Below are 11965 nucleotides of genomic sequence, written 5' to 3' on the forward strand. Positions count from 1 at the left end.
AACAAATATCATTACAAAACAATAGAAAAAATACCCTAGAGAGAACGAGAGGAGGATGGAAATCCTCTTCCTCGAAGCTCTAGATGTTTGACCCTTGACTTGTACTGTTATCTTTATAAATGAATAAAAGAGTGTGCAAATGTCTCTATTTATAGTGCATTATTACTTAAGGGTTGATAGAGGAAAACCAAGGGTTTTGCACCAAAAACGACTTGAAAAATAGGGTTTAGGCAATAACTTTATCCTTGCGGGTGTTTATTACGTGCCTAAATAGGTTGAGTATCATATGATATTTTTTGCTATGTTTTTAGTGCTTTTCTTTGCATTTGAAAATAAATAAGATGAGAGTTAAAAGGGGGTGCCAATGGTTTGAGGAACGTATTATATTGTTTTCACTCGAATCGTTGTAATTCACTTTTATCCTAAATCATGCAACTCCATAGGTGTTTTGAGTGTTTTGTAGTATGAAATCATGTAAATCGACAAATCAAGATATCATATGAAGGATCAAGGATATGAAGATTGAAGATCAATGGTTCTTGGAAGGTTTTTGAAGACAATCCAAAGTGAAGAAAATACTTTGAAGTTCCTAGAAGTTTCCAGATGGAAGAACGATCGAAAGCGGGACGAAAATGCAAGAATTCGCACACAAGGGCTGCCTCGTGCGCCTCTTGCACACCGGCATGCGCCTCTGCGCATGAAGCAGTGTTGCCACTGCCTCCTACGCCCTTGTGCTTTTCTGCGGGGAAAAACTGCCTGTTGCTTGTTTTTCAAGCTAGATTGGTGGAAAAAGCTCAGCTTTCTTCTCTTAGACCCTAAGTAATCATATGTTATAAACAAAAACCCTTACACACATTATTATTCATTCAGAAAGCTAGCGGTTCAAGACAAGGGTCAAGCATCAGAGTTCTACGGCAAAAGATCTTCATCCTCCTCTTGTTCTCACTTTAACAAATATAGAGCTTAATTTATTAATTAATAAAGTTGTCGCTGATGGTCATTTTACATCTATCTCAAATTAGATTTGAAATATCATTCACAAGATTTAAGACTCAAGATCTTACCACGAAATGTAGTCAAAATAAATCAAATGAACATCTTTAATGTAATTTTGAATAAAGTCAAACATGTTTGATACTACTCCCTCTATCCCTAATTATAATATAATTTTTTAAAAAAAAAAGTTTTGTCTATAAGTATAAGACTATCTACAAATTTTTAGATGTATTTACTATTCATTTTCCAACTATTCCTCTATCAGTACTACCGATTATCTTCGAATACAAAAAATGAATAGTAATGTGTAATGTCTCTGTTGACCAAAGAAAATATGTATTTACTATTAGTGTTAATTCTATCGACCAAAGAAAAGATTAATTGAAGGTGCAATGTCTCAGTTGACCAAAAAAAAAAATAACATTGAATAATATGATGGTTATGACTAATTGATAATATCAAACATATTTACACTAATAATATATACAAATTAAATTATTAAATAAAACCTCAACCCGCTTTAAATTCAATCTATTGGAAATCTTTAGTCAATACTTTTATCAAGTCAAAGATTAATTACTTTTTTTTGTAGCGAGTCAAAGATTAATTACTAATACTAGATATTTGACCCGTGCTCCGCACATGTTTATTGTAAAGGGATTGACATACGAATAAGGATATAGCCAACAGGATAGAAATGAAATTGGTGCGATGCATTTTTTTAGTATTAAATAAGTGTACAAAAAAAAGGCAAGAGGATAGAAATGAAATTGGTGCGATGCATTTTTTTAGATGGAATTTGTTAGGTTAAATTTTTGCTAACCTAATACAGCAAATGAGCGGGAAAATATTAGGTTAAATTGTTGCGGACCTAACAAAATTAATATATTTATTTTTGCTAACCTCATGTTTTTGATGATTTTTTTGACTTTGTAGCATGGTGGATGACTCCTCTTCCATTCAATCGACCATTGTATCTGAACTTAAACAGATGCTGGATTCAGTTAATGAGTATGCCAAGACTTACAGATTTATCCGTGACAAGTTCAAAGAGGGTGATCAACCAACTATGAGGTTAAGAATTTTGCGCAAGAGAAGTAGCGATGGCAGGAGGTATAACTTGCCGACGTCTTCAGAAGTGGCAGCGTTGATTGTGGGGGATTTTGATGCATCTGACTGCGATAGGGATGTTATTGTTGAAGAAAGGTCTGGTCTTCTTCAACGGATATCGGTTTTTGAGCCAGCATACTTTCCATTGCAGTATCCTCTTCTATTCCCAAGGGGTGAGGATGGGTATAGAAAGGATATTGAGTACAACCCAACAGACAGCAAAAAAGTCATACAAAGAAAGTATGTTACACAGTTAGAATGGGTAGCATACAGGATACAACACAGAGAAAGAAATAAATCGACGATTGTATTTGCAAAGCGATTGTGTCATCAATTTTTGGTAGACGCTTACAGCATGATAGAATATTCTAGAATCAAATATGCCAGAGACCATCAGAAAGAGTTACGGGCTGATATGTACAAAGGTTTGTCAGAAGCGGTCTTAAGAGGGGAAACCGATTCAGGGTCAACAGGCAAGAGGGTTGTACTCCCGTCAACGTTTGTCGGTGGTCCGCGATATATGATTCAAAACTACCAGGATGCAATGGCGATATGTGGGTGGATTGGTTATCCTGATTTGTTTATCACCTTTACATGTAATCATAAATGGCCTGAGGTAGTCGACTTCCTTAAAATGCACAATCTTTCACCTCAGGACCGACCTGACTTATCGTGTCGAATTTTTAAGTTGAAGCTTGATCATTTGATTAAGGAGATAAAAAAGGGATATATATTTGGAGAAGTTAGATCAGGTCAGTAAATTAAATTAGTAATCCATTGAATATAGCGTCATTATTTCACACTTTATCGTTGAGATACGTTTCTTCAATATTTTTATAGATTACCACATAATTTTTAAAGTTGTTTAATTGGTTTGTGTAATTTATTTATACGCTTAAAATCATATATTAATATTATTTAATATTTCATCTCAGTTATCTATACGATCGAGTTTCAGAAGCGTGGCCTGCCCCATGCCCATATATTGGTCTTCCTCAAGCCGAAGTATAGGCCATCGACTCCAAATGACATAGATAAGATTATTTCAGCTGAAATTCCTGACAGGGATGAAGAACCAAGATTGTACGAGATAGTCACAACGTTGATGATTCATGGTCCGTGTGGCGATCAGAACACAAGCTCACCGTGCATGTTTAAGAATCGATGCACCAAGCATTTTCCCAAAAAATATGTCGATAGCACTGTAATTGATCAGGAGGGATATCCAGTGTACAGGAGGAGGGATAATGGTGTCACGGTAACCAAAGGGAAGTGCATCGCAGATAACAGATATGTTGTTCCATATAATAAACAGTTGCTGCTGAAATACAACGCTCATATTAATGTCGAGTGGTGCAACCAAACAAGGTCCATCAAGTATTTGTTCAAGTACGTAAACAAAGGCCATGACCGTGTTACAGTAAACTTTTACAAAGGCCAAAGTCAAGGCAACCGTTCAGAAAGGTTTGACGAGATCAAAATGTACTTTGATTGTCGATATTTGTCTGCATGTGAAGCTGCATGGAGGATATACGCTTTTGACATACATTATAGAGAGCCATCAGTAGAAAGATTAAGTTATCATCTAGAAGGCGAACAATCGATTATGTATGAGGACGACGATCGAATTGAAGACGTGCTGAACAAACCTTCTGTTCATTCAACTAAATTTTTAGCTTGGATGGAAGCAAACAAGATTTATCCTGAGGCAAGAAATCTAACATACAGCCAGTTTCCGACAAAGTTTACATGGAAAGATGATGAACACCGATGGACTCCCAGGAAACGAGGGTTCTCAATCGGCCGTGTGCACTTTGCTCCTCCAGGTTCGGGAGAAAAATTTTATCTAAGAACACTGCTCAATTATGTCAAAGGCCCAACTTCTTTTGATGACATTAAGACAGTGGATAATTTCAAATACGACTCTTTCAAGGAAGCTTGCTTGGCATTGGGTTTGTTGGAGGACGATACAGAATATATTAATGCTATAAATGAAGCAGGTCATTGGGGATCAGGTACATTTATGCGAAAATTATTTGCAGCGCTTATCGTTTCAGGACAGCTCACCAGACCTGAAGTGGTTTGGAATAAAACTTTTGAGACCCTAATAGATGACATTTTGTACATACAAAGACAAGTGTTAGATGCTCCAGGTACATACCTTTATAGTCGATTTCATTTTCAATTTCTTAACATCATTTGCATTCTATGACATGTTTGACTATTTTCTACCTGTTATATCCATTCATGTATCTTTAGAATATAGTATCTGGTAGCTACTGGCCTATGGCTGCTTCAAGGTATCCCAATTATATGACCTGTTGTTTCATCATTTATGCAATCTGTTGATTCACAAATTCTGCTGTTCCAATCAATTGAACGTAAAATATTTTCCTTTTGACCAAAAACAGAAAAATTAATGGAACATTTAGCACATAATTTTATAACCGGTGCACGGACAGTCTTGAACACAGTCATCATATAGCAGCATTGCAGGCCTGAGTTTTTGCATTCATTTGAATTGAAAGTTGTATTGTATATTTGGATTTTATAGGTATGAATTGGTCTATATTTTGATAGTGTACCTTCATAACTTCGGTAGATACAAATTCTAAACTAATCAAAAAAATTCCAATTATGTAAGGACCTTTTTTATTCAAATATCTCTTCAAATTTTATAATACTAAAGAGAAATAAACTTTTGATAGTGTAGCTTCATGCATGACTTCGGTAAATACAAATTCTAAACTAATCAAAAAAATTCCAATTATGTAAGGACCTTTTTTATTCAAATATCTCTTCAAATTTTATAATACTAAAGAGAAATAAACTTTAATCCTTTAGCAATGATGTACATTAAAATTTGCACCATCCTTCCATGCTGCTCCATACGGTTTAATTGAAGCTGCTGTATGGTTCTTGATTTGTGCGATTGTATTGCAGATTTGGTGTTGACAGAAGAACAACTAAAGATATACGCATTGGCGGACATTGAGATGATCCTGCAGAGTGCTGGCAAGAGTTTGAAAGACTATCCTCCAATGCCAACTGCAGACCCGTCTTTGATACCTAATCTGCAAAACCGACTTATTCATGATGAATTGAGTTATAATAGGGGATTGTTGACGGAAGAACACAATGAATTGATGTCAACAATGACCGATGAGCAAAGATCGGTGTATGATAAGATAATGAATAAGGTTGATAACAACACTCCTGGTCTATTTTTCCTGTATGGCTATGGCGGAACAGGTAAAACGTTTATTTGGAGAGCGATGTCTGCTGCCATCAGGTCAAGAGGCGAGATAGTTCTGACTGTTGCATCAAGTGGTATAGCTGCACTGCTTATACCAGGAGGAAGAACCGCACATTCAAGGTTTGGCATCCCTTTCGTAATTGATGAGACATCAACATGCAATCTTAAACCGAACACTCCATTGGCTGAATTGGTAATTCAAGCAAGGCTAATAATATGGGATGAGGCTCCAATGATGCATAAATTTTGCTTTGAAGCCCTTGATCGCTCATTCAGAGATGTTATGAAGGAGGTCGACAAGAGAAACAAATACATTCCATTTGGAGGCAAAGTTGTTGTATTCGGTGGAGATTTTAGACAGATATTACCGGTGATACCCAAAGGTACGAGACAGGAAGTTGTGCATGCGACAATTAATTCTTCGCAACTTTGGAACTATTGTGAGGTTCTTACATTAACAAAAAACATGAGGCTTTTAAGAGGTGCATCAGATTTGGACATTGAAGCAAAGAGAATATTTTCTGAATGGGTTCTTGCTATAGGAGATGGCAGAATTGGGGAAGATAATGATGTGGATAAAACAATTGTTGTTCCGTCGGACTTGCTCATACAAAGCTCAGGTGACCCTCTTGCGTCTATTGTTCAAAGCACTTATCCTAATTTTCTTGAAAATTTGAGTGACATTTCATACTTTCAAAATAGAGCTATATTAACGTCAAAGAACTCTATTGTTGAGAAAATCAACGAGTACATGTTGGACATGATGCCAGGCGAGGAAAAGGTGTATTTAAGTTATGATTCACCTGTTTCACGAAATATTGCTGGTGATGCTATTGATGATGTTCACACCCCCGAATTCTTAAACACAATTGTTGCTTCAGGACTTCCTAACCATAAATTAAGATTAAAGGTTGGAGTACCGGTCATGTTGATAAGGAATTTAGACCTTCGGGCAGGATTATGCAATGGCACAAGGTTAATTATCACTAGAATGGGAAAATATGTTCTCGAGGGGAAGGTTATATCCGGAAGTGCTGTTGGTGACAAAGTCTTTATTCCCAGGTTATCTTTAGAGCCATCAGACTTAAGAATTCCTTTCAAGTTTAAAAGAAGGCAGTTTCCTCTGGCTATATCATTTGCAATGACTATTAACAAAAGTCAAGGTCAGTCGCTTAAAAGTGTTGGCGTGTATCTTCCGACACCTGTATTCTCGCATGGACAACTGTACGTTGCTGTTTCAAGAGTTACTTCTAGAGAAGGTTTAAAAATATTGATCACTGATGAAGAGGGCGAAGACACTGATTTTACATCCAACGTCGTTTATGAGGAAGTATTTCGTAATATTTGATAAAAACAAGCTTATGTGGGTGATTATTCGAGTACTCTGACTATTTACTTATATTTTAGTGACCAGTACAATATTCTTTAATATGGTGTTAATTTATTTATTTTACTTTATGCGTGTTAATTGTTAGCAGATATTTACCGGCTCATAAGACCCGTGCGGCGCACGGGTAGGCGTTCTAGTTTTTGCTAACCTAATACAGCAAATGAGCGGGAAAATATTAGGTTAAATTGTTGCGGACCTAACAAAATTAATAAATAAGGATTATTAATTAATGTCTGAAATATATTTATTTTTATCTGAAAAATATTACACCATTTCGTAACTAATATAAACGAAAATTCACTTTTCAAATTTATTGAATAATTGGTGTATCTAGTTTATATGTATAGACCAGATACATAAGCTATTCAATGAATCTCAAGAAAATTTTGCTTATGATAATGATCGGAGAATGTAGATTAGTTTTTAAAAAATAAAATTTTGAAATTAATAATTACTTTCTTAAGTACATAAATATTTTCCTTCAGAAAAAGGTACAAAAATATTAATATTTTTTATAATTTTTTTTTGACAAATAATATTTTTTATATAAACTTACACATTTTTTTTTATAATTTTTATTCTTTCCTAAAAAAGTTATATAAATATATGGCTTTCTTCAAATAATTTTAAGACATATTTCTATTGACCAAAGAAAAGATTAATTGATGGTGCAATGTCTCTGATGACCCAAAAATTTCTCTTGCTATGTGTGTTGACATTGCTATCAGCACGTGATATTTTTGCAGCGCATTCAGATTCTTTTTTCCGGAGAACACAACATGTGAATGTTACTAACTATTTGTCAGATAACTTGGACTTAACCCTTCATTGCAAATCTAAAGATGATGATCTTGGAGTTCACCTTCTTCATCATGGTGGCAATGTGCGTTGGGGTTTTGGATTGAGTGTTTTTGGCGAAACATTGTTCTTTTGTTCCTTTCAATGGAATGATGAATTGCATCGGTTCGATATATATAGACAAGATAGAGATCAGGGTGTATGTCGTTCTTGCAATTGGTATATATTGAAATCAGGGCCATGTAGGTTCAATGGTGACAGGAGTGATCTTTGTTTTTCATGGGATAATAACTAATACATCTTCCGTCCCTATATGTAAGCACCCTCTTATTAGAGGGAAATGGTGCTTACATATAGGGACGGAGGGAGTAGTTTTTTTCCCTCAAAAAAAAAAATCTAATAGTTTTTTTTTTTTACATATTTTGTTATCTTAATAAATGTTGTACTTGAGGAGCTAAGAACCTAATGTATTCTCTATATTTTTCTTACAATATATATGTGTGTGTGTGTGTATATATATATATATATATATATATATATATATATGAATGAATAAGGACCTTTAGATCAAAATAAACCGTCAAGATTAATTGACTCGACTTTAAACTGCACGTTCCCTTCTTAGTTTATATTCTCACGTGCCTATACAACCAAATCTGAAGTCATTAGAGGGGAGTGAAAAATACCCTCAAATAGCAAGAAGTTCTAACAATGGAGAGGCAATGGTGACACAAAATTGATAGAAAATGGTAGTAGGAGAGAATGAACCATTTTGGAACAACAAATGAACCCATTTTTGTGCTCTTTCCTTTATTTATATTTTTCTGTTTTAAAAATGAGAATTGTTAGATGCCAAAAAATTAAGCTAAAATGAATTAACCTAGGGATACCATATGATTAGAATGCGTTTAATCTTGAAAACAAAGGTGAAGAATTATTGTTTTTTTGACTCGATTAGAAAATCAATGGTTTTTTAGTTCTTAAGCAACATATGGCCAGATCTTAATTTATACATATTGATAATAAAGGATGACAAAACAATCCACACCCGTAGTCCACACATATCCGCAAATAAGATCCGCCATAGGTATGGTTGTCAAACTCACGAGTAGACTCGAGAATCGTACGAGTTTACGAGTCTATAAGGCAAAAGTGAGTGGAATCGGGCATAGAATCATTTTTGTGGTAGATACGGTAGACTTATATAGACTCGTAAAAACTCGCATAGACTCACGAGTCTATGACGAGTTTATGAGTCCATGAGTTTTTTGAACTATGAAGAACGTTCTGGACTCTGATGAACTTTCTAAAGCTTTGATGAACTTTCTATTAGAAAGAAATATAGTAGTATCACATTAATCAATCCTTATTGGGATTTTTCATAATGCATAAATTTTCTTTAAAAATTTAATATATCTTCAACCAATGGCTTTGTAAAAATATCAGCTAGTTGATTTGTAGTATCAACAAAACTGAATTCAATATCCTTTTTCTGAACATGATCACGAATGAAATGATGTTTTATTTCAATATATTTTAGATCTGGAATGTTGAATTAAGTTTTTTTTTAAATATTTATTACATGGGTATTATTACATATAATAGGAATGTTAGAATACCTTAAAGAGTAGTCCTTTGATTGATTTCTGATCACAAAACTTGAGAGCAACAACTTGTTTAATATACATGCTCAGCTTCTGTTGTGGAGAGTGCAATTGTATTGTTTTCTACAGGAACATCCAATTAAGGCTTGTCCTAAGAACTGACAAGATCCACTTGTACTTTTTCTCTCAACTTTATCTCTAGCATAATCGGCATCGCAGTAAGCTGCAAAATCAAAACTAGAACATTTTCTATACCAAATGCCAAGATCAGTAGTACCTACTATATATCTTAAAATTCTTTTTACAGCAGTTTGATGAGGCAACACATGTTTGAAATCTAGCACATAAACATACTCCAAACATTATGTTAGGTCTACTATCAGTTAAATATAACAAAACTCTTATCACGTCTCTGTATTCTTTTTTAGAAATTGATATTCCATTCTCATCTTTATCTAAACTTGATGATTGATGCATGAGAGTGACCATGATTTTTGCCTCATTCTTGTTATATTTTTTAAGAATATCTTTTACATATTTTTTTGACTTATAAAAATTCCATTTTGATGTTGCTTGATTTGCAAGCCAAGGAAAAAACTAAGTTCCATCTTCATGCTCATCTCAAATTCACTTTACATGAGATTGAAAAAGTCTTCACACATTTCTTTCCTTGGTTGAACCAAAAACAATATCATCCACAATATTCCAAGACAAAGACAAATTGATAATATTAATAAATATTTCATCCGTCTCATATTATAAATCACTTTGAATTTCTTTTTTATCCAAAATTATAAATTGTTTGACGGTATCAATAAAATATCAAGGCCCTGTTTTGTCTTTGAAAATATATTATATTTTAATTTCTTAAAACCTGTGTTGTTTTACTTTTTATTTATATGCGTTAGTTTTACTCGTTGATAAGAGAAAATAAACTTTTAAAATGAGTCCGTATGAGGAGAAAAGATAAAATGTTTTCTATGAATGATGCATTTAATTTCAAGAAATAATGAAAATAACTATTTTATCGTTGTCATTGTTTTCAAAATGCAAAACATGGATGACTTTAAAAATCTATTTTCTCCTTTTTAACAACTAAAATTAACAAAAAATTTAGAAAATAAAATTATAAATATTTTCACAAAGAATACAAGGTCTCATGTTTATTTTTTTTCTCTATAAAATTAATAAGTTTCATTCTTCGACGCATAAGAAAAATTACACGTTTTACTCTCACAAATTTATCATGCAAGAAATTTCACTCCTTGTGTAGACATATTGAGACAAAACATGTTTGATTATTATTCAACTAAATTGAATGATTATTTTCCGATACATTAAAAACTTATAAATTGTTTCTCCACAAAGCCAACTTCAACCGACACAATTAGCGGGGGATAAAAAACCAAAAACTAAACCAAACTGCTAAACGAAACTACTATTGAACTGAACTGCTATGTAAAACTTATGAACTGATTCATACTTAAAGAACAGTTATTAACCGAACCTATGTAAAACTTATGAACTGATTCATACTTAAAGAACAGTTATTAACCAAACCTTTTTGATAAAAAAACCAAAACTGAACTTGAACATAAATTAAACTAAAAACATTGATTTGTTCAGTGTGTTTGCTCCGCTGAGTTCTTTAACTGTGTTTGCTAGTTTGTTTGCCAAATTGAACCAAAATTTCATGAGTTTCATCATCTTCACAATTGTTTAGCTACAATTAGTTCTTTCACCGTAGATATAATTTGTTGTTTACTGCTTGAATTTGTTATTGGCTCCATCGAATAGTGTGCTATGAATTGCAATAAGAGAATGTCTTAACATCGGACTTGCTTTAGCATAGGAGTGACAAAGTTTGATTTTTATCCTAGTTTGTCTGATATAATGATTTTTTTGTGCAAATCTATTATGTATAATTTAGAATATTCCACTATTGTGCAACAAATCTCGACATAGAATAATGTTACATAAAGAACTTTCCTTAATTTATGATTTCGTTGGTTTGGATCTTATTTCTGAAATGTTTACTTATGTGGGAACAATTTAGTTTTCTTTTTTTTAAAAAACGAAACAATTCACGAGTTTGAAGAATCGATTCAGTTCGGTTTGAATTGATCCCTTACAATTCAGTTTGGTTCCAACGAACTGAAAAGCAGTTTGGTTCAATTCGCACACAATTTTAATTATGTATCAAACTTTATCCATCCCTAACGACAATCATGATATTACTAGACTAAACACTTACATCTGAGTTTAAACCTCAGACATGATAATTATAAAAGAAATGCTATTGAGTGCACGACACTCGATAACAACACTCTAATTATAATTATAATTAGGCTTAATTGTAGTTTGACCCCCTAAGTATCACAATCTTGCGATTTTGGCCCCAATAAAAAACAATAACAAATGTGCCCCTTAAGTTTACCCCTTTTGTACTTTTGGTCCTCAGACCAATTTTGAGTGGGTCAATGCATACGTGACACTCAGATCACTTTATTTATTAGGCTTAATTACAGTTTTGACCTCCTAAGTATCACAATATTGCGATTTTGACCCCCCCGAAGAAAATCGAAAGTCACACGTGACTTTTCACTTTAAGTGATGTGGGTGTCAGATATGCATTAACTTGGTCAAAATTGATATGACGTAAAAAATACAAAAGAAATAAACTCAGAGGGCTGATTCGTTACAAGATTGTGGCTGACCTTATAATTATGTAACTTTGCAAAATGATTACATGAACTAGATTGGTGGTGTTATGAGTTATCCACGTATTCAGATAAAGTACTCACCTAATGC

At 33.5% G+C, this 11965-nt stretch overlaps 1 protein-coding gene across 1 annotated transcript; it reads left to right on the top strand.

Moving 5' to 3' along the window:
• The first annotated feature begins 1933 nt into the window (after positions 1-1933).
• LOC146955666 (uncharacterized) lies at positions 1934-6710 on the top strand. Its single transcript, XM_085748924.1, has 3 exons — positions 1934-2858; positions 3042-4259; positions 5050-6710. The coding sequence occupies exons 1-3, from the start codon at positions 1934-1936 to the stop codon at positions 6708-6710; spliced, it is 3804 nt and encodes a 1267-aa protein (XP_085605050.1).
• Positions 6711-11965: the final 5255 nt, after the last annotated feature.

This window comes from Medicago sativa, chromosome 1, assembly GCF_051527215.1.
Source record: "Medicago sativa cultivar Bolivia chromosome 1, Bolivia_mono, whole genome shotgun sequence".
NCBI classification, from domain to species: Eukaryota; Viridiplantae; Streptophyta; class Magnoliopsida; order Fabales; family Fabaceae; genus Medicago; species Medicago sativa.

Excerpts from the sequence above, each read along its gene's own strand:
- LOC146955666 (XM_085748924.1), top strand. The coding sequence starts at position 1,934 with ATGGTGGATGACTCCTCTTCCATTCAATCGACCATTGTATCTGAACTT. Across the intron at positions 2,859-3,041 it reads ATTTGGAGAAGTTAGATCAG|TTATCTATACGATCGAGTTT; the intron begins GTCAGTAAATTA and ends ATTTCATCTCAG. Across the intron at positions 4,260-5,049 it reads ACAAGTGTTAGATGCTCCAG|ATTTGGTGTTGACAGAAGAA; the intron begins GTACATACCTTT and ends ATTGTATTGCAG.